At 42.5% G+C, this 23,272-nt stretch overlaps 1 protein-coding gene across 1 annotated transcript in view; it reads right to left on the bottom strand.

Moving 5' to 3' along the window:
• sorl1 (sortilin-related receptor, L(DLR class) A repeats containing) overlaps nt 1-23,272 on the bottom strand; it is a 128,287-nt gene that overhangs the window by 23,060 nt on the left and 81,955 nt on the right. The window contains exons 14-31 of the mRNA XM_085794812.1: nt 21,796-21,982; nt 20,658-20,786; nt 19,463-19,548; nt 17,912-18,084; nt 16,030-16,161; nt 15,802-15,893; nt 12,965-13,211; nt 12,042-12,180; nt 11,029-11,202; nt 7,830-7,943; nt 7,604-7,726; nt 6,423-6,542; nt 6,189-6,314; nt 5,958-6,068; nt 4,538-4,669; nt 3,327-3,458; nt 1,629-1,763; nt 396-548 (exon numbers count right to left, since the gene is read on the bottom strand). Coding sequence (XP_085650938.1) covers nt 396-548; nt 1,629-1,763; nt 3,327-3,458; nt 4,538-4,669; nt 5,958-6,068; nt 6,189-6,314; nt 6,423-6,542; nt 7,604-7,726; nt 7,830-7,943; nt 11,029-11,202; nt 12,042-12,180; nt 12,965-13,211; nt 15,802-15,893; nt 16,030-16,161; nt 17,912-18,084; nt 19,463-19,548; nt 20,658-20,786; nt 21,796-21,982 — 2,505 coding nt within the window. The remainder of the gene's footprint in view (nt 1-395; nt 549-1,628; nt 1,764-3,326; nt 3,459-4,537; nt 4,670-5,957; nt 6,069-6,188; nt 6,315-6,422; nt 6,543-7,603; nt 7,727-7,829; nt 7,944-11,028; nt 11,203-12,041; nt 12,181-12,964; nt 13,212-15,801; nt 15,894-16,029; nt 16,162-17,911; nt 18,085-19,462; nt 19,549-20,657; nt 20,787-21,795; nt 21,983-23,272) is intronic.

The raw sequence follows: 23,272 nt of genomic DNA, 5'->3' as shown, positions 1-23,272 counted from the left end.
TATTTTTATGTAAAGCACATTGAGTTGCCTCTTGGTTTGAAATACGCTGTATAAATAAAGCTGCCTTGCCTTTTAGTTTTTAGTTTCTAATATTGGTTCTTAGGTTATTTTATAATAATACATTTTATTTATACTATAAGGGCTTTTACAAATACTCAAAGACACTTCACACTTTAGAAGTCATAAAATAAAGCAAAGTCAGAATAAAATAATATTAAAAACAGCAATAAAACTGTATAAAAAACACAAAATTATATATTAAAACCAATCTAAAAAGCTGAGTTTTGAGCAGATACGGATGAGTTGGTTGTCTGTTATCTTTTTATCTCACTGAGAAACACTTTTCCTTCTCTGAGTTTCTAACGACAGATAAAGACTCTGAAAGCGGTTCTGACCTGTGGGACACCCGAGCTCGTCGCTGCCGTCCGGACAGTCGGCGTAGCCGTCGCACACCCAGGTGTTGATGATGCAGGCGCCGGAGCCGCAGTGGAAGCGGTTGGGGGCGCAGGTGGAGGGGCCGGGGGCCACGGTGTGAGGAGTCACGCCCCCTACAGGAGCAGAGAGGAAACACAACAGCAGAGAGAAACGGAAAATTAAAAGAATCACTCAGTATAAATATAAAGTTTATAGCTGGAGAATTTTTTTTATAATGTTTCAGTTTAATTTTTACTTTTACTGTATAATTTATCAGAATGATCAAACTAAACCAGATTCCTTCACTCAGGTCCAGCACACGTGTTTTGTTAGTAACCTATATAAATATAAACAGTATATACAACATATGCTGCTTTATACAAATGTAACTTTAATACATTAACCCAAAACACTGACACAGCTCCAATGTGAATACATGGAGAGATTAAAGGGATAGTTCAACATTTTGGCAAATTGGCCCATTGCCATAATCGCTATAGTCATAGCAGTAGGTTCGTTACCTTTAATTGTCGGTGCAAGCTATTTTTAGAACGGCGGAGCAGAGCCGTGAGCTGCTCAGAGCTACGCTACGGAGGTTCATGGGATTTCTTGGTTTCCCTCATCAAACTCATCAAATACACAATCCAACAACTCCACAACGCTCTGGTGGACAAGTTGTGACCTGCACATTCACCACGCTAATAAGATAATAACACAACGTTACCAGACAGAGTTGTTTTAGAGGGAAATTCATGCAAAACCGCTGATGCGTGTTGCCTTCAGGGACAGTTTTTCATCAGCAGTCTCTGAATTTCCCTCTAAAACAACTTTGTCTGGTAACGTTGTGTTATTATCTCATAGCGTGGTGAATGTGCAGGTCACAACTTGTCCACCAGAGCGTTGTGGAGTTCACGGCTCTGCTCTGCCGTTCTAAAAACAGCTTGCACCGTCAATTAAAGGTGACAAACCTACTGCTATGACTATAGGGATTATGGCAATGGGCTAATTTGCCAAAATGTTGAAATATCCCTTGAAATATGAAGCATATAATATGGAGCTTTTATAATATTAGTACTAGTTTGGTTTGTATATTTTACTTTATAATTTATTCATCAAATTAAATCGGATCAGATTGTGTCTGTCTATAGACTCGTGTTAAATCTGTTCTTGTTGATAATAATTAATAATAAATGAATATTATGAGCGTGTCGTACCGGTGCACTGGGCCTCGTCCGACCAGTCTCCACAGTCGTTCTCTCCGTCACATTTCCACCAGGTTGGGATGCAGCGGCCGTTCTTGCACTCGTACTGGAAATACCTGGAGCAGCCGGGGAGTTCGGTCGGAGCAGCTGCAGGACGGAGAGAGAGACGGAGAGAGAGACGGTGAACCTCCTCACTCATTCATTACAAAAGCATATGCACAGTTAGGACAAATCATAATAAACCATTATGCATAATTAGGACAGGACACAACTGGCAAAAGGTCAAATTAAAAAAAAAAAAGTAAAAACAATTACAGACTGAAGTAGGGAGGTTTGAAATGATGTATTTGTAATGTCCATAGAGTGGAGGAGCGTTGATTTAAAGCGTGAGTTGAAGAGGCAGCTGCATCGTAGCAAAAGAGAGATTCACCAAGTTCAGTCATTAAGCCATTAACTTGAGTGATGTGTTGGACCATGGTTTAAATCTAACAGCGTTGTGATTAATTATGTGTTAAAGGGACAGTAGCATTTTTTTAAAGTGGGGTTGTATGATCTACAAATAGCCCCTAAGTACTTTAATTGCAGTAGAAGACTCTCTGCACTCCTCCCGTTAGCAACGCCAGCCCATAATAGCCCTGCCCAGAGATTTACAACATACATTGTTGTGAACGGACCCAAAGAAACGGCCTATTTTCGTGGCCTAAAAGAGGTTTTACGTGAAAAAAAAATACACAATTCCATTGTTCACTATAATATAATTTTTTCCAGTCCTTCAAAGTGCAGGAAAAACACAGTTTTTATTTGGACCTAACCAACTCACGTATCCCTCCGCCCAGGGTTAGCGCCCGCCGATCAGCAGTTGGTTAGGTCCAAATAAAAACTGTGTTTTTCCTGCACTTTGAGGGGCTGGAAAAAATTATATTATAGCGAACAATGGAACTGTGTTTTTTTTTTTCAGGTAAAACCTCTTTTAGGCTGCGAAAATAGGGTCCATTCACAACACTGTATGTTGTAGATCTCTGGGCAGGGCTATTATGGGCTGGCGTTGCTAACGGGAGGAGTGCAGAGAGTCTTCTACTGCAATTAAAGTACTTAGGGGCTATTTGTAGATCATACAACCCCACTTTAAAAAAATGCTACTATCCCTTTAATTAGTTGGGTATTTATTTACTTATTATTTGTTGCTCGGTTGGTGTAACCTTCAGTTTGTATGTGCCTATATATGGGTATACGTGAGATAAAGATTATTGAGAATATATTACAATAAATCCAGCTAAATTAATTTATTGTGGAGATTATAATGACAAGAAAGCTACATAGTAAATTTATGAATAAGTGGTGTGAGGTAATAAGTTTCACTTCTTCCCACTCCTTTCTGATATGAAAAATCCAATCATGTATTATTCTCATTTTTCATTTTGTCTTTTGTAAAGTATTTATTTTTATGTCTGTCCATTACTGTATTATTTTCTTATTTCTTTTCTACATGTCTGAAATGAACTGCTACTAACTAACTAACTAAACTAACTAAATGTATGGTGGCAGTTTGTCAGTAACGGTATTGAAGATGATTGTTGTGTCTTTCTGATAGACAAGAAGACCGACCTACTTCCTTGTACAGGTTACAGTGATGAGTGTCATTAATTACATCATTATTCTAATTAAATATTTGTGCTGTAGCTCCGCCCCCTTCCCCCTCCCCCTCCTCACCACAGTTGGCCTCGTCAGAATAATCCCCACAGTCGTCCATGCCGTCGCACTTCCACTCCAGACTCACACACACTCCGTTGGCGCACTGGAAGGTGTAGCTGTCACACACTTTACCAAACTCCGACGGCGTGGCTGGAAAAAAAAAACAAACACAGAGAGACGTTAAAACACATTTTTATTTTCAGTAGCAAAAAACAAAAAAGGGAATTCACCGGCAAAAAAAACAAAAAACAAACATAATTTCTATTAAAGGGATAGTAGCATTTTTTTTTTAAGTGGGGTTGTATGATCTACAAATAGCCCCTAAGTACTTTAATTGCAGTAGAAGACTCTCTGCACTCCTCCCGTTAGCAACGCCAGACCATAATAGCCCTGGCCAGAGATTTACAACATACATTGCTGTGAATGGACCCAAAGAAACAGCCTATTTTCGTGGCCTAAAAGAGGTTTTACCTGAAAAAAAATACACAGTTCCATTGTTCGCTATAATATAATTTTTTCCAGCCCCTCAAAGTGCAGGAAAAACACAGTTTTTATTTGGAGCTAACCAACTGCTGATCGGCGGGTGCTAACCCGGGGCGGAGGGATACGTGAGTTGGTTAGCTCCAAATAAAAACTGTGTTTTTCCTGCACTTTGAAGGGCTGGAAAAAATTATATTATAGCGAACAATGGAACTGTGTATTTTTTTTTCAGGTAAAACCTCTTTTAGGCCGAGAAAATAGGCCGTTTCTTTGGGTCCAATCACAACAATGTATGTTGTAAATCTCTGAGCAGGGCTATTATGGGCTGGCGTTGCTAACGGGAGGAGTGCAGAGAGTCTTCTACTGCAATTAAAGTACTTAGGGGCTATTTGGAGATCATACAACCCCACTTTAAAAAAATGCTACTATCCCTTTAAGAGTAAATCCTTTTACTTTACGATCCATCATCATTTGGTTCAGTAGATAAATGAATGAAACTACGGTGGCCCCGAGGGCTCAACTCATTGCAGCTTCAGAAAAACACACAAAGCTTTGTCTCCATGGAAACACTTGAAGCTGATTTGTTGTTGCAGTGAGTTGAGCCCTCGGGGCCACCGTACCGTACCGCTCCGCACGGGGTCAGACAGGCTGAGGACGGAGGTTTGAGATCTCATCACGACCTCCTCCTCCTCCTCCTCCTCCTCCTGTGAGTGTCATCTGTGGACGTTTCCCAGGCAACAGTGTCTCACCACATCCGGCGTACTCGGCGTCCTCGTCCGATCCGTCCTCGCAGTGTTTGATCCCGTCACAGACCAGAGACTGGAACAGACACTGAGCTCGGTTCTTACACACGAACTCCATGTAGCGAGTGCACAGAGGGTCTGAGGGGAAAACACACAAACAAACAAACACGTTAAAGACCCCTCCCATGAAAATCGTGTTTTTCGTGCTTTTCACATGTTCCTGTGGCATTTTTCTTGTGTTAGAGGACATATCAGCAGAAAAGGAAGTGCAAACTTGCATTTCTGAGTTTTTCTGCCTTCAAACTGCTGTGAACCAATGGCAGACTCAAACTGGCAGTTTCAGGGAGACTGGAGCTGACGTGTCACAGCTCCAGGGGAGGGCACTAGTGCTGCGAGCTCCCGCCCCGCTCTGCATCTGGCTCAGAGGTGAAAGGCTTGGCAGCTCGGTGTAGCTGTAAAGGTATAACAGGTATCGCTCACCTGGTAGAGCAGCTTGCACCGTGAGCAAGGACTATATTCCAGTCTGGGATCGAATCCTAGTGTGGAGTTTTACGCTAAACGCGCTGAATCTGTAATTGCACACAGGGTTCCTACACATTTGAAATTTCCAAATTCCATACTTTTTCCAGACCCTAATTTCCATACTTCTTGGTAAAAAAAAATCAAATAATTTGCGATATTTAAGTAAATAGATGTGCATAATATAAAAAAAAGCATGCAATTTATTATTTGTTTTCATTATTCTGAATGGGTATGCCATTATGCAACCAAATCATTGCCAGGAGATTGTAGCTACATACAATAAGTTAGTGCATAGTACAAAATAATTAACCCAAATAACTTCAGATAAGACCAAACCAAGATAAGATAAATATATTTCCATACAATAGTTTCCATTTTCCATACTTTTACAGACCTGGAAATGTATAAAATCAAATTCCATACTTTTCCATACTTTCCATACTTGCGTAGGAACCCTGTGTACAATGTCCAGCTGTCAGCGAGCGGGGGTGGGGTGCGAGGAGGTGGCTGGGCGGGTGCAGAGCAGCGCAGTCTCCGCCCACCCTCCAGAGGTGCATTGCTAATGAGCTGGTTTTAAAATGACCAAAAAGGGTCACGGGAGTGGGACTTTAACACAGTGCATTGCTTTATATTTTTATACACCCTGAATGTTGACATTAGAGTGTGAAACACCTGCAGCCTCACACACACACACACACACACACGTATCTGTGAATTATTTATTTGATACATTATTTAGAGTTACTACAACAGAGTATTAGGGCCACATTGAGAAATTTGTTTTTCACAAAAGTTTTATGAGAGAATTAGTCATTAAATTACGAGAATTAACAGATATCAACATTAATGCAAATTTAATTTTCTGTTCAGTACTAGTGTGTGTGTGTGTGTGTGTGTCACTCACCACAGTTGTGTTCGTCGGCTCCGTCGGGACACTCCTGGATGCCGTTGCAGTGGACGGTGGCTGGTAAACAGGTGTCGTTGGAGCAGAGGAAACCTTTACAGCGAGTTCCCTCTGGAGACCAAGACAAAGGTTAAAGTTTATTAAGACGCAGAGTTTAGAATTAGTTTCAGCTGCCAACTCTTCATGCATCACATTTATTCCATGAGATTTACCGGATGTCCGTGAACTCACCACAGTATCGAGGGTCTTCGTCTGAGTCGTCCTGACAGTCGTCGTCGCCGTCGCACATCCAGCGCTGAGGGATACAGTGGCCGGTGTGACACTGGAAGCTGCTGGCCTCGCAGGTATGGTGGCCCACTGGGGACAAACACAGCACAGGTTAACGCCTCATCATCACACGTTTTATTTTAATTTAATTTATTTTATTTCCTGCAGCAGGCGCCGTGCGGTCGGTCGGTCGCTCACCCGTGCAGTTGGCTTCGTCCGACCAATCCCTGCAGTCGTTGTCTCCGTCGCACCGCCACGCCTCCCGGATGCAAACGCCCCGAGCACAGGTGAACTCACCTGGGCCGCACTGGTGAGACTCTGACGAACAGAGAAACAACAACAAAACTAAAGTTCAGCTCCAAAGTTTCATGGACTGTTGGAAAACTTTATTAAATTGTGTCACTATGAAACTAAACTAAACTGATCCAGATAAGTTTGGGTTAAGTTTAAAAACCAAAAAAACCGCCCCCAAAAAATGAGATTAAACCCACACAAAGATCTTTGAGAATCTTGAATAAGCTACAATACAATATAAAGTTATAACCAATTACAATATTAAATCATGATTGATAGCACATCTTTTAGTTATATTTTGATTAAGTGTTATATTTAAAAACTGAACAAATTTGCTGATTTGTAATGGAACAAAGTTCAATAAAACAGAGAAAAAAAAGCATTGATAAAAGGAATTTGCATTAATGAGTCATCACATTAACTTTGTTTAACCCTAATACCTGTTTATATTTTTACATTTCAAGAGCTAATATGGTAAATTTGATTGTTTTTTACATTTTACACATGAAATATTAAAATATCTTATAAATAATTCATTAAAACACATTCTTATAAGCAAAAAAAACCAACTAAAATAATGTTTTTATTTTTGTTTTCTGTTCTTTTTTTTTCTTATTATTAGCTCTTTTCTGTTTTGTTTTTTTCCTCTTCACTTCTTTTTAGTCTATTAAGTATTGTTTTTCAGAATGTACTGTATGGAGCAGCTGACAGATTAATTTCCTTCGGGATTAATAAAGTATCTATCTATCTATCTATCTATCTATCTATCTATCTATCTATCTATCTATCTATCTATCTATCTATCTATCTATCTATCTATCTATCTATCTATCTATCTATCTATCTATCTATCAAAAAAACCCACAATGAGCTTCATTAGAGCCGTGAACTATCCACACTCACAGCCTAACATGAGTTTTACAGCGACACAGAGAATAAAGTAGCAGCTGCAGCTAAAATAATAAATAATTCATTAAAACACATTCTTATAAGCATCTTCATGCAAAAAAAGACTTAAATAATGTTTTATTTTTCTATTCTGTTCATTGTTCAGCAGCAGCAGCAGCAGCAGCAGCAGCTCTCACCACAGTGCTCTTCATCACTGTTGTCTCCACAGTCGTCCTCGTGGTCGCACTTGAAGGCCAGAGGGATGCAGGAGCCCGAGGCCACGCAGCGGAACTGGTTGGACGGGTCGCAGGTCGTCGTGGCTAAAGGACACAAACAAAAACAGACAAATAAATAAATAAATAAACAAACAAACGTACGTGTTATTCATGATGTGTATATACAGGGACGGCGCTGCAGACGTACGACACTCCTGCTCGTCGCTCATGTCTCCACAGTCGTTGTCGCTGTCACACTTCCAGATGCTGCTGATGCAGCGGCCGTTGGAGCAGCGGTACTGGTTCGGCAAGCAGCTGTGCTCTAATTGGAGGAGACGGAGGGGGCACATGTTAGCTCTCATCATCATCATCATCATCATCATCATCACCTTAAAGGAGAATTACGAACATTTTTGACCCTTAAATCGTTGTCCTGATGGACAGCCAGTGTTGAGGGGAGCAAAAAACACGACTAAAAACAATCAAATACCTCTGGTACATGACTCGAATCCTAACGAGACACCACTGAACTCATATAGTGTACAGTTTAAACTAGGGGTGGGAGAAAAAATCGATTCACATAAATATCGCAATATCTTTTTTGACGATTTTTAAATCGATTTTTTTTTTTCAAAAATCGATTTATTTTTTTTTTTTTTTTTTTTTTTGGGGGGGGGTATTTTTTTCAAATATTGTGCAATGTGCATTTGCTAACCCAGGTTTTGAAAAGGGTTTAAGTTCACTTTATAATGGAGTATGTTAATTTATAGGCTCCTACAGTATTTGTGTGCAGATAAATGTTAAAAATGCAGACTATGCAAAAAGGGGGCTGCCGCTTCACCCGGCAGACTAAAAATCGAGAGAATCGGCAATATCGTGGAATCGCAATTTAAATCGAATCGCCATCCAAAAAATCGTAGAAGAATCGAATCGGGAGAAAAGCATATCGTCCCAGCCCTAGTATAAACAGTATAAACTTTGTGTTTTTGCATGTAGTCACTAGGGGTGGGAGAAAAAATCGATTTACATAAGTCTTGCAATATTTTTTTTGACGATTTTTAAATCGATTTTTTTTAATATATATTGTGCAATGTGCATTTGTTCGCCTTTTTTACATACACAGAGTCCAGGTTTTGAAAAGGGTTTAAGTTAACTTTATAACTTTATATATATTTAAGTATGTTAATTTATAGCCTCCTACAGTATTTGTGTGCAGATAAATGTTTAAATGTAGCAGTTTACCTCAGTCTGTATCTCATTTTGTCAGAAAGGTTTCAGAAGCCTGTTTTTTCTATACTCTTTTATTGTTGCCTCTTTTATGCAGTCCAGGCTTTTGAAAAGAGAGTAAACATATATATTGCTGCTGAATAAATCTTAAAAACTGACTTACATGTGATATGTATTTTTTGGGGAAATATGGTTCCTGGAATAGTCTGTAGACAATCACTCACTCATGCTAAAAATACAGACTAAAAATCGAGAAAATCTGCAATATCGCAGATTCGCAATTTAAATCGAATCGGCATCCAAAAAAACGTAGAAGAATCGAATCGGGAGAAAAGCATATCGTCCCAGCCCTAATAGTCACTCACCTCAGATAGCCGAACTCTGAAACATCCTGGAAAGACATTACTATCCGATCGCAGAGCGCCTGCTCTCCCCGCCACAGAAACAAACACTTTTTCCTTGTTGTGATGATTTCTTTACAAAAATAAACGGTGGAGCAGTGCAGTGGTAATGTCCAAAATATCTCTGACCGTTTATTTTTGTAAAGAAATCATCACAACAAGGAAAAAGTGTTTGTTTCTGTGGCGGGGAGAGCAGGCGCTCTGCGATCGGATAGTAATGTCTTTCCAGGATGTTTCAGAGTTCGGCTATCTGAGGTGAGTGACTACATGCAAAAACACAAAGTTTATACTGTTTATACTCTACACTATATGAGTTCAGTGGTGTCTCTAAGGCAGTGGTGTAGTGGTCCCTGGAGAAGTGGGTATACTCTAAATTTTCATCGTTATTTAACCTCACCTGTGAATTTCCAGCCTCTCCTCCATCTCCTCCTTCTCTACCTCATCCAGCTTCTCCTTCTCTACCTCTTCCTGCCTCTCCTCCTTCATCTGTTCTAGCCTCTCCTCCTCTACCTCCTATGGTCTCTCCTTCTCCATCTCCTCCAGCCTCTCTACTGTCTGTCACCTGACAAAAATATGTTGATGCATGACATATGAACAGATACATTAGGGATACAATAGAGCTTGGTGGTAGGCCTACAGTTATTGCCTGAGGAAAAAAGGATTTTACTTTCACACACTTATGTGTCATTTATTCCCCCAAAATGTATAAAATTAGCCTACACGAGCATCTGGAATCTGAGGTTTTTTTCTAGGCCTTTTCCTGACCAATGTTATTTATTTTTGTTTTTTAAACAGTTGCTCCCTTTCACACAAAGGATAGGCCTACATGGAAATAAGCTAGTAGTAAAAATAACTTTAAAAAAAAAAAAAAAGTGTTTGCCATTAAATATAGGCTTTTATTCATTATCTGTATTGTTGAGGCTCTACAGTTAGATACCATTTAAGTAACTTACACTTTCACTGATAGAGAAGTGTTTTATGTCCATTTTCCTTTTCTTTGACATCCTTATTACCAAGCACAGACCCACAGGCAGAGCACACACACACGCACGCACGCACACACACACACACACACGCATGCAAACAGACAGACAGACAGACAGACAGACAGACAGACACACAAACACATGTAAATGACACCACTGATGTTAAAATCCGTCTAGCTAACATGACCAGGCAGAACAAAAGCCGAACATGTTGACAACTTACATTCGCGGTTGCAGATTGAAGCACCGTGACCTCCTGTCCTGTCCCGTCCGACCAACGAGCAGGTAACTTTTACAAGCAGACGGAGTGACAGCGGGGACAGCCAATCACATGTACGTTAGCGAGAAACGGCAGAGCCAATCGGAGATCGATATTCAGGTTAGAGGCGGGACTTCTAGCAGAGACCGACTGTTAACCCTTTGTGCGCATCAGGGGGGATTTAGAAGTGGGTATACGCAATCCTGACTGAAAAATAAGTAGGTATACGCCGTATACCGGCGTACCCCCTCCACTACACCACTGCTCTAAGGATTCCAGTCATGTACCATAGATACTTGATTGTTTTCTGAGTGTTTGTTGTGGTTGAAAGAATTGCCCCCATGGGTTAACGTTGTCGCTATCGCTAGTGCCGGGTAGCCATGGTGTAACTTCGGTTTGCCTGCATCAATTTTAGTCAGTTTTTTGCTCCCCCCAACACTGGCTGACCATCAGGACAACGATTTAGGGGTCAAAAATGGCCGTAATTCTCCTTTAATAATAATAATCATCATCATTGTCATCACTGTGTCTCACCCATCTTGACGCAGGTGCTGTTGTGCAGCTGGTAGCCGCTCGGACACTGGCACTGCAGCTCCCCGTTGGGCATGGCCACGGTCGGAGCGCCGTCCGGACACACGCAGGTGTGGCGGTGGCCCGGCTGCGGCAGACAGAGCAGGCTGCAGGGCTGGTCCGCACACGCGTTGTGTCCTGGAGGAGGAGGAGGAGGAGGAGGAGAGGGTTAACAAACATTTCTCCAACTCACAGCTCATTTAAAACCACAACAGAATATGAATAATCTGATTTTACAGCAGATCTTCTGATTTATTTTCTTTGCAACCAGCTCTTCGTGTTGATTCTCCAGACAAACATCTTCATGACAGTGGGAAATGCAGACTTCATTCCGCCGCTTTCGTCCACAGGGGCCGCCAAAATCAGCACTAAATGAAAAGTCTGTACAGGGGCTTTAAACTCCGGTCTTCATATGTAAATACAAAAAATGTGTTTTTAAACATTTTTAAAGATCATTTTCTTTGACAATATTTAAAAAGTGTATTCGTTCTCATATTCTTTCTTATAATTACACCTTTTTAGAGAACTGTCTGTTGCTGTTGGATCCACTGCACTAGTCATTAATCCTGAATGTTATTCTCACCTGTGATCTGCTCTGTTTGTATAGAGACTGTTATTTGTGTGTTTTTATGAGATCTTGAGGTTGTTTAGGATGAATTTCACTTGACCGCTCTCTTTATTCTGATTTAGGGAAATATTTGTTTAACAGGATTCATTATCTGTTTTGGTTTCTGATGCTTTCAAATGCGGGGACTTTTATTTTGGCGAGGTTCATAGGAGATGGCTGTTTCCATCATAACTGATGTGTTTGAACCTCATAAAAATTTTGGTGGTAAACATGATGATTTAAGTTATTTTTTTATGGAACAGTGGAGGTAAGACGGGAAACAAATTATCATCCTGGTTGGGATTTGAACCCGGCGAACTCCTGCACATGGTTCAGAGCCCCTTTTCTCTTTCTCTTTCTTTTCTTTTACCTCTGTTCTTCCCCTTGTAGAAAATCTTCAGGTCCATGACGCCCGTCAGCCGCCCGACGATCAGCTCGTTGTTCGGCGAGCCGCCTTTCGGAGCTTTGAAGATTCCCATCCTGGACCAGTCGTCCCAGTACAGGTCGTTCTGAGGAGGAAACATGGAAGAAGACGCTTCAGAAACATTTTCAGCCTTAATACTTGTTCATATTTTTACATTAAAAGAGCTAAATTCACTGTATTCTTCACGTTTTTCACATTTTATATATAAAATATTAGAACGTCTAATCTAAAATCTAATAAATATCTGACAAACTGATCTAAGGAGTTCCACAAGGCTCCAGTCTGGGCCCATGTTTTTTTTTTGCTTATTAACTAAAAAAAACAAACACCAAGAGCATTACAGGTTGTTCTGAGGAGGAAACGTGTTAGAGGAAGCTTCAGAAACATTTTCAGCCCTAATACTTGTTCATATTTTCATATTACAAGAGCTAATGCAGTTAAATTCACTGTATTCTTCAAGTTTTTCACATTTTATATATAAAATATGAAGACATCTAATTTAATATCTAATAAATATGTGACAAACTAATCTGAGGAGTTCCACGGGGCTCCAGTCTGGGCCCATGTTTTTTGCGTATTTACTAAAAAAAAAAGAACACCAAGAACATTACAGGTTGTTCTGAGGAGGAAACGTGTTAGAAGAACATTATACTTGTTCATATTTTCACATTACAAGAGCTAATGCAGTTAAATTCACTGTATTTTTTGAGTATTTTCACATTTTATATATATTATATGAAAACATCTAATCCAAAATCGAATAAATATCTGTCTAACTGATCTGAGGAGTTCCACAGGGCTCCGATCTGGGCCCAATCCACCAGTTTTAGTTTTAAATGTCTGATCCGAGATGCTTAGCATGTGCTGACCTTGAAGACGGCGATGGCGTACGGGTGGGGCAGCCCCTCCATCAGGACGCTCCTCTGGCCGCCGCCGAAGTCGGCCCTTTCGATGCGGTCGCTGTACGCCTCGGTCCAGTACAGCCACTGGTCGTCGGCGGTGATGCCGTTGGGCCAGCGGACGCCCTCGGACACGATGCAGGACACGTTGGTCCCGTCCATGAAGCTGCGGTAAACGCCGGCGGCCCGGTCGCCCCAGTCGGTCCAGAACATCAGGCTGAGGAAGGGAACAGGGAGTTTGAGCTTTGTTCGATTTATCATAAAAAACGGCTGATTTCGAAACCACATACTACTGTACTGCATACTGCATTAGTATGTACTGTATACTGCATACTGAATGTGGGATTCAGTCTGCTACTTCAGCAGACCGACGCCGTTCACACCGCAGTATGCAGTATACAAGTTTCCCAGAATGCATTTCGCGGCAACCGGCAGTGGTAGCTGCTTTATTTCCCGCTCTAGCGCTGTTATTATGTAACTTTTAAGTTTTAATATTTTTCATGTGAGAAAGTAGCTGTTTAGATCCCAATTATACGGCCAGTTTATCCAAATGACAGCTGTTTAGAAGTTTGCTCCGATGTTTTTCGGAGAAGCGAAGCTTCGCAACGACCGTGACATCACAGCAGCAGCAGCCGATCTGGAGAGCTGCTCGGCCGGCCAACCTCCATCGTCAACCCGGGGGAGAAAACGATCGCTAATTAACTTGCCTGCAGGTTTTTAGAGGTTTACCACCGGCTGGTTAAATTATTTTTAGGAGATAAATGTTGCACTCATTGATGAAATCTAACAATTGTGGCAGTAGCATTAGTTTGTTTGGATGTAAAGTGAATGAATGAATGAATGAATTTATTTATTTAAAACAGGGACAATACACAAAAAACATTAATCTTGTAAAACAAGAAGAGATGCTTTGAGCCAGGTTATAGCAACAATTGCTAATTTCCGCCTGTAGTCCCTGGGCAGGTAAAGTGCTAAACAGATACAATATTAAGATTAATTGAAATAGGACATAATAACCATAATATTTAAAAAAAAATTGACAGAATGCACTAATAAAAGCAGGGAAACAGGAGCGCCAGAAGCCAGAAGCTTTCTGCGTGTATTGGAGCTCTGCATGTACAGAAATCACCACATTTACATCAATAAATAAATGTTTTACAATGAACCGATCAGTCCGCATTAAGTTTTATTTTATTAAACTATATAACATAGTTACGGTACACGACAAAGATACTTCACTACCGTCTTTGGTTATGGTTAGACGTCAGGGGCACATTGCATTGTGGGATACAGTACGCAATGTAGACTGGTCAGATGCATACTGGAGATATTTCCCGAATCAGTAGCCTACGACATCCGGGAATTTTTCGCATACTGCAGATTTTGCTTTTGTTTGCATACTGCATACTGCATTTAGTATAGTATAGTATATAGTATAGTATGCGGTTTCGAATACAGCCAACGAGTTCTGAGGGACGAACAGAGGAGTTTGACCTCGTTCGTCTCCGATGACGACAGAGTCGGGAGGGAAAAGAGAATAAAATCATCTGCTGACGGAAAGAAAATAAAAGACGAGCAGCAGCCGAGCTCATCGTGAACGAGAGAGAGGAAGAAGAAACGTGTTTAGAGAAGTGGAACCAAATATTTGTGACGTGAGATACAGAAAACGGAGAAAGTGTCCGGTCATCTGTTTAGAGAGGAGGAGGAGAAGGAGGAGGAGGAAGAGGAGGGGGAAAAGGAGGAGGAAGAAGAATATCTCATATCTCATTAACTATTGTCTACCTGCCTGGGCCACTGCAACCCCCACTACTTTAAACCCGTTAATATCATTATACAAGCAAGCACTCAAAATCCTGGATAAAAAAATAAAATCAAGAACCTTCCATCATTGCACAATCCTCAGAAAATATAGGCTTCTAAGCTGGAACAGTCTGGTTCTTTTCAAAAACTGCTGCCTTACATACAAAATCCGTCACAGCTTAGCTCCGCCTCCACTCTGCAGCCTTATACAATTTAGATCACCTGCAACTAGTGGTACAAGAGGGGCGGCTAGAGGTGATTGCGAGATCCCATTTGGAAAAACTTTATTTGGTCAGTCAGTGTTTTCCTGTAGGGCAGGCAAAGAGTGGAATACATTACCACAAAACATAAGAGAGTCCATTTCATATGGTGCATTTAAAGCCAATTTAAAGAAATGGTTAACCAAAAACCAAATTTGTGAACACTAGTCCCTGAATCCCCTGTAGTACATGGCTTAATTAAGTGTAATTTGATATGTACTTGTCGTTCTTGTTGTTGATATGAATATTCCCCTGTCTGAATGGGGGGTGTATATATTACTGTGTGGTTGAGGGGTAAAGGGAGTACTGGTTGTGGATTGGAGGGTGTTTGTGCATGTGTGCGTATGGGTGGGAGGGGTGGGAGTCAATGTGTAATGTTGCTGTAAATATTGTACATATTTTGTCTTAATGTAATTTGCTAACCTTTATTATAGGTCTCATTGCCATGCTCCATCCGGCAGGGGGACTGCCAACGGATATTAGCCTTTTGGCTATAATTGGGTGCATTTACATTTTATCTTTTTAAAATGTCCATTAATGTACACTGTCCCTCTCGAACAAATAAAGGAAAAAGAAAAGAAAGAAAGAAGAGGAGGAAGAAGAAGAGGGAGAGGAGGAGGAGGACAAGGAGGAGGAAGTGGATGAGGAAGAGGAGGGAGAGGAGGAGAAGAAGGAAGAGGACGAGGAGGGAGAGGAAGAGGAGGAGGAGAAGGAAAAAGAGGAGGAGGAATATGAGTGTGTGTTCACCTCTCTCCAGGCAGCAGCACCAGAGCTCGAGGATGTTCCAGGATGGAGGAGTTGAGCAGCGTGTGACGCAGATCTCCATCAGGGTTAGACACCTACACACACACACACACACACACACACACACACACACACACACACACACACACACACACACACACACACACACAGAGGTGAGGCGCAGTGCTGATGTTTGACCTTTGACCTCACTCAACTCTAACACACACTCACCTCGATCTTCTGCGCCCCGGCGTCGACCCAGTACAGCAGCCTGCTGATGGGGTCAAAGGTCAGAGCCTCCACGTTCTGCAGGTCCTTCCTGACCACCACCTCCTGCCCCGAGCTGCCGTTCAGACACAGACGCTGCACGACACAAAACACACGTCAGACCGAGCTCTGCTGCTGCTGCTGCTGCCGGCGGCCATGTTTACCTTCTACAATCTGATTATAAGATCATAATCATTCTGATCGGAAACTTCAGATGTTCCTATTACAATTGGTTCACACCGAATGAAAATGCTCCGTATAAACAATCAGACAACATCAGAATAAACAGCCCAGAGAGGAGGAATAAACCTTTTCTTAAACAGAAAGAAATGAGAATTGTGTCATTGTTAAACTGAGTGAACTTGACCTTTACATCAAGTCTCTCAGAGCTGCTGTTATATGTATAATATGTTGTATATTTTTATAGATATATAATTATATATGTGTTATTATAATGTGTAAGCTGCAGAATGAATCTATATGTAATATGATATGAAGTGTAAGTGATTGTGGAATAATGTATACATATATAATATGTAGATATGGATGCAATATGGATTAGTATGTGATTAATTACTAACAGAAAATGGATAAAGCACAGTAACGCTCTGTTTTTGTTTTGTTAGGTGAGGTGTATTGCTCACTTTTTTTTGTTTTCTTTGATTTTAATTTTTATAATGTTTCTGTTTTTGTGTTCCTATTACAATTGGTTCAAACCGAATGAAAATGCTCCGTATAAACAATCAGACAACATCAGAATAAACAGCCCAGAGAGGTGGAATAAACCTTTTCTTAAACAGAAAGAAGTGAGAATTGTGTCATTGTGTGTAAACGGTAGTGGTGTTAACGGTATATGTATTCGTCCCGTGCCGTCACGGTACGAGGGTCACGGTTCGGTGCACACAGTCACACGACAAATACATCTGAGTGAATATTAAAAAAAAAAAAAAATGTTGAGTCTTCACTCCAATCCAGGTGGCGGTAATGAGCCTCAAAGCTGCAGCAGCTGTCATAACAGACGAAGAAGAGAGGCTAGCGACCATAGACCGTGTAAAGCAGCTCGCGACTGGTCGACCGCACAAAATCCGTCGGCGCTATTTCACGGATGCGCGGTGCGTCGCTAGAAACGCATCAAACACGTTAGCGCATGTTCTCCCTGATATGTCAATCACTGGTGCAAGGAAAAAGACAAGTTGTGTGCAACAACTCTGACCCAACATGGAGGCATTTGGCCCCGATAATTTGAGACAGTGCAAGTAAATATTTCATCTACTGTGCAACCAGTAGATTTGATGTGGGTTTTTTTAACACTGGTGAAACGTGGAAGGGACGACTCAAAGAATCTGAAGTCTGTCATTGCAGGTGTCGGGACAATGCGTGTGAGGATCATGAAAGGAAAGTGTGCGCTCCTAAATGTTCTGCTTGCTCCTCCTAATATTTTAGTTCAGGGGCGACTGCGCTCCTCGTAGAATTTTTCCTCCTCCTCGTATTTCTTCAGTGTTGTTGTTGTTGTTCTCATTTTACACCTTTTAACTGAGTTGACTTGAACTTTACATCAAGTCTCATGTTAAAAATGTTTAGATTATTAATTATTTCACTGATTCATTGATGTCTGAGCTGCAGCCACTGACTCTGGATCAGCTGTTTGACACAAAATCAATTGGCATAAACCAGCAGCCATCTTAATCAGAAAGAAATTTCCGTCAGATTCAAACTTTCCAATCGACGTGTTCACATGGTGCAGTTTTATCCAGATCGGTATTTATTCCTGCTTTATTCTGATTATTTGTCCCTGTAGCCATGGCTACCGAGGGTCAGAGGTCAGAGGTCAGAGGTCAGAGGTCACCTGTATGGTGTCCAGCGAGATGTCGGCCCAGTACAGACAGTTCCTGTCGTAGTCGAAGTCCAGCGCCACGGCCTCTCGCAGCCCGGCCAGAGGCAGAGCCTGGTCGGCGCCCGTCGCCAGGTCGTAGCGATGGATGGAGTTCCTGACGGCGTAGAGGATGAACTCGTTGCTCTCTGGGGGGACACAGGGGACAGGGGGGACGGGTTAGAGACAGTAGAGAGAATAGAGAGAATAGAGACATTTAAGATAAGAGGAGACAGATCAAAGAAGACAGTAGAGACCATGAGGCACGAGACAGTAGAGACAATAAAGAGAATAGAGACAGTAGAGATCAGAGGAGACATCAGAGACATCAAAGATCAGAAGAGATAGTAGAGACATTAAAGATCAGGAGACAATAGAGACATTCAAGAGAATAGAGACATTAGAGGCAGTAAAAAGATCAGTACAGTAGAGACACCAGAGTAGATAAAGTAGAGACATTAAAGATCAGAGGAGACAGTAGAGACAGTAGAGACATTAAAGAATAGAGACAGTAGAGACATTAGAGTAGATAAAGTAGAGACATTAAAGATCAGAGGAGACAGTAGAGACAGTAGAGACATTAAAGAATAGAGACAGTAGAGACATTAGAGTAGATAAAGTAGAGACATTAAAGATCAGAGGAGACAGTAGAGACAGTAGAGACATTAAAGAATAGAGACAGTAGAGACATTAGAGTAGATAAAGTAGAGATCATAAGAGACAGTAGAGATATTAGACACAGTAGAGAGAATAGAGACATTAAAGATAAGAGGAAACAGTAGAGACAGTAGAGATCAGAGGAGACAGTAGAGACATTAGACACAGTAGAGAGAATAGAGAGGAAACAGCAGAGACAGCAGAGACAGTAGAGTAGATAAAGTAGAGATAAGAGGAGACATTAGAGACATTTAAGATAAGACGAAACAGTAGAGACAAAGGTCAGTAGAGACATTGAAGATTAGAGACATTATACGGTAGAGAAAACAGAGACAGTAGAGACATTATAGAGGGAATAGAGACATTAAAGATCAGCAGATAAAGTAGATATCAGAGTAGACGCCTCTGCACCCAGACCGTGAACCCAGATGAACCAGAGGACAGAACCAGTTCCACCAGATCGACTCTGATTCATTATTCATCATCAGCTCCAGGCAGCAGCTCATCAATTATTGATTATTAACTGTTGTCGTTATCACTGATGAACATGTTGTAACTCGTTGATTTAAACAACGTAAATCACAGGGTTTTATTTATTTATTCTGTTTTGTTGTTGTTGTTGCTCACTTTACACCTTTAAACTGAGTAAACTTGAACTTTACATCAAGTCTCACGTTAAAAATGTTTAGATTATTAATTATTTCTCTGGTTCATTGATCTTTGAGCTGCAGCCACTGACTCTGGATCAGCTGTTTAACACATTAACAACAAACAAACGAATAGTTAAAGGATTTATTCATCTGTTTTTTGTTTATTATGATGTTTTTTTTTTTTTTAAATACTAATAAACTAAATAAAGTTTAGTTTCACCTCCGACGGGACAGGGCAGCATCTCTCCGTCGAGCCGCGACTCCACGTCTCCTCCACTGCAGCTGTCGCCTGGAACCTTCCTGTAGCTGCAGCCGCAACACACACACACACACACACAGAGACACACACACAGAGACAGAGTCACTTCCCTCAGTCGGACACTTGGGGGCGCTCTCACCAAGCGAACGCCGCAGCAGCAGCAAGGCAAGGCAATTTTATTTGTATAGCCCGTTTTTACCACCAGTTTGTCTCAAAGGGCTTTACATGGCATCGTAACAACATCCTCTGTCCTTAGACCCTCACATCCACTGAGGAAAAACTCCATAGAAAACCCTTTTAACAGGGAAAAATGTGAGAAACCTCAGGGTGAGCAACAGAGGAGGGATCCCTCACCCAGGACGGACAGACGTGCAATAGATGTTGTTACAGACAAGAAAACAGTTTATAGTTTATGTCACAGAATGTGGGAAACATGGAAATGTTAGCAGGAGTTGATGAAGCTAGATGCACATAAGCTAGATACACATAAGCTTCTGAGCTGGGAGGATATCATAAAATATATGTCTGCATGCACCCCTGTCTGTCTGCATCCCAGAATGTGTAGTACAGTATGTGCTGATGTAGCCTATTGTGTGTGATTACTGGTAAATTGCATGTGCTGCTCTTGTATGTTTCTATGTGCTGTCTCTGTATGATTGTACTGATGCCTACCTGTTCTATCCTTTCCCTAGTGATTCTTTTTAATCATTGTGTCGTAATATATTGTTGTTGTTGTTGTTTTTTTAGGATGCCCATTGTCATCTGGCCGGGGACTACAGCAGGATATTAGCCATGCTGGCTTTTCACTGTATTTAATGCAGTTGACTAATTGGGACTGTCCACGTACAATAAAATAATAAAGTAAAAGTAAAGTAAAGAAGGCAGCCTCTGGTGGGGGGGGGGGGGCTGGCCAGCTCGATGGGAGGACTGGGTGGTAGACTGGTCCATGGGGAGGGAGGGCAGGCCGGTCTAACAGCAGCAGCAGCAGCTCTCAGGTAATTACAGCTCATTAACATAATAAAAACTAACGACTGCGGCTCCTAATGATCAGGTTGGAAGCAGCAGCAGGTGTGTGTGTCTGTCTGTGTGTGTGTGTGTGTGTGTGTGTGTGTCGTTAAGTCGTTAGTTGCCGGCGGCGACGGCGGCGGGCACCGACCCTTTGCTGCGGCGGTACGAGGTGCCGACGGGACACGGGACCGGAGGAGCGTAGAGGTCTCCGAGGAACTCCGGGTCGGGAACACAGACCTGCAGGGAGAGATCCTCACTGAGCCGGAAACCATAGTCGCTATGGAGACGAGGGGGGGGGGAGGGAGTAGGAGGAGGAGAGAGGAGGAGAGAGGAGGAGGAAGAGGAGAGAGGAGGAGAGAGGAGGAGAGAGGAGGAGGAGGGGAGGAGAGGAGGAGGAGGAGGAGAAGGAGGAGGAGGAGGAGGAGAGAGGAGGAGGGAGAGGGGGAGGAGTAGAGGGGAGAGGAGGAGGAGGAGGAGGGGGAGGAGGAGAGAGGAGGAGAAGGAGGAGGAGGAGAGAGGAGGAGGGAGAGGGGGAGGAGTAGAGGGGAGAGGAGGAGGAGGAGGGGGAGGAGGAGAGAGGAGGAGGAGGAGAGAGGAGGAGGAGAGAGGAGGAGGAGGAGGAGGAGAGAGGAAGAGGAGGAGCAGGAAAGAAGAGGAAGAGGAGGAGAGAAGAAGAAGAGGAGTGGAAAGATAAGGAGAAAAAGAAAGAAGAGGGAGAGAGGAAGAAGAGGAGGAGGAAAAGGAGGAAGAGGAAGAAGAGGAGGAGAAAGAGAAAGAAGAAAATGAGGAAGAAGAGGAAGAAGAAGGGAAAGGAGGAAGAAGAAGAGGGGAAAGATGAGGAGTAAGAGGAAGAAGAGGGAGATGAGGAGGAGGAGAAGGGGAGGAGGAGGAAGATGAAGAGGAGGGGAAAGAAGGTGAAGAAGAAGAGGAGGAGGAGGAAAACAAACAACCCGTTAACTTCACTTTTTCAAACATGGCCGCTCTGCTGCGTTTTTAACACTTTAAAACGTTTCATATTTAAATCTGGTTCTTCTTTGAATTGATGCATAATGTTGATAATGTTGATTATTATTATGGGATATAATGTTGATTATTATGGGATATAATGTTGATTATTATGGGATATAATGTTGATTATTATGGGATATAAAGTGTTTGAGTTACTGATTCATGTCAGTTTGATGAATGAACTCTTTGAACTCTTCTCTCTCTGATCAAATGTTTAGAGTGTGTGTGTCGTTGTGTCTCTGTGTGTGTGTGTGTGTGTGTGTGTGTGTGTGTCCTACCACTCGTAGTCCTGGCGCGTGCAGGAGCAGTTCGCCACGGTAACGGGCCGGTCGAAGTCCTCCCCGTTGAAGCAGGTGGCGTGCGGCGCTCGTCTCTTGAACGTCACCTCTCGGCCCAGCAGACACTCGTTACCGTGCTCGTCTGACGGAGACCAGCGCTTGTAGTCGGCCTCCGAGCACGGCACGCCTAGGGGGGAGGAGGGGAGGAGACGAGGGGGGAGGAGGGGGGAGGAGGGGAGGGGACGAGGGGGGAGGAGGGGAGGGGACGAGGGGGGAGGAGACAAGGGGACAAGGAGACAAGGGAGAGACAACAGGACACAAAGGGTTAATCTGTTTGTTTGTTTGTCTCTCTCTCTTTCTCCACCACCTCCTCTCTCCTCCGTGTACACTCCTTCCACCAAACTCCTTCAAGACTTGCTCCTCTCTTTCTCTCTCCTTCACCCGGCTCTCCTCCCTCTCTTTCTCCTCTCTTCCCTCCACACTCCCACTTCCCTCTCTCCTTTCTCCTCCACCTTCTGTTCATCTCTCCTCCTTCCACACTTGCTTCTCCCCTCTCTTTCCTCCCTCTCTTTCTCCTCCACCTCCTCCCTCTCTTCTCGCCTCCCTCTCCCTCCCTCTCTCCTTTCTCGTCGACTTCCTCTCTCTCTCCTCTCCTCCATCTCTTTGACCTCTCTTTTCTCCCCCATCCACACTCCCACTTCCCTCCCTCTCTTTCTCCTCCACTTCCTCTTTCTCCTCTCTCCTGTCTCCTCCCCTCCTGCAAGACTTGCTCTCTCTCTTTCTCCTCCCCCTCTCTCCTCTCTTTCCTCCACACTCTCTCCCTCTCTCAATCAAACTTTATTATATACGTATGTACTGACAGGTGTTGAAGTGATGTGATGTGCATAGACCAGAGCGGCATCTTTATGCAAATGAGAATGACTGATGCATCCTGGGTAATTTAGGGGCGGCGCCCGGCAATTTTAAATTGCACTCAGTGGCTTTTTGTGTTTTGATGGAGCGTAGACTAACTAACAATCATTTTGAAAGTCTTATTTTTTGTTTCTTTTGTAGCACTATGTCTCATAATTATTTTGACACCCTCTTTGAAACCCACCGTTCACGCTATCTTGAAAAATTACAATTAATTAATCTAGCGGTATGCTCCTTTAGCCTCCCACAATGATCAATGACTCCACACAGTGGCCAGAAATGTCTGACCCAGACATCTACACGTATTTGGTCGAAAAGGTTTTGGCTAAGTGTTGTCTGTAAATAGCCTGTTAATAGACAACTGTTTAGTTTGTCAAGCCAGTTTGGCTGAACTTTTCAATGGAGGGATGCCGGCCGCTGCCCCTAAATTACCCAGAATGCCTCAGTCATTCTCAGATGCCGCTCTGGTCTATAGAAGCAAGTTCTTTCTAAGAGTCAGCGCGCATCTTTCCAACTGGTGACTTAACTGTTGCTGTTCGGGAACGCCCACTTGCAAGTGAATAAA

Source organism: Trachurus japonicus, chromosome 13 (assembly GCF_045865225.1).
Source record: "Trachurus japonicus isolate A0001 chromosome 13, Traja_1.0".
In the NCBI taxonomy this organism is placed as follows: domain Eukaryota; kingdom Metazoa; phylum Chordata; class Actinopteri; order Carangiformes; family Carangidae; genus Trachurus; species Trachurus japonicus.
The sequence above is the reverse complement of the archived record's forward strand: the minus strand, read 5'-3'. Positions and strand labels throughout refer to the sequence as shown.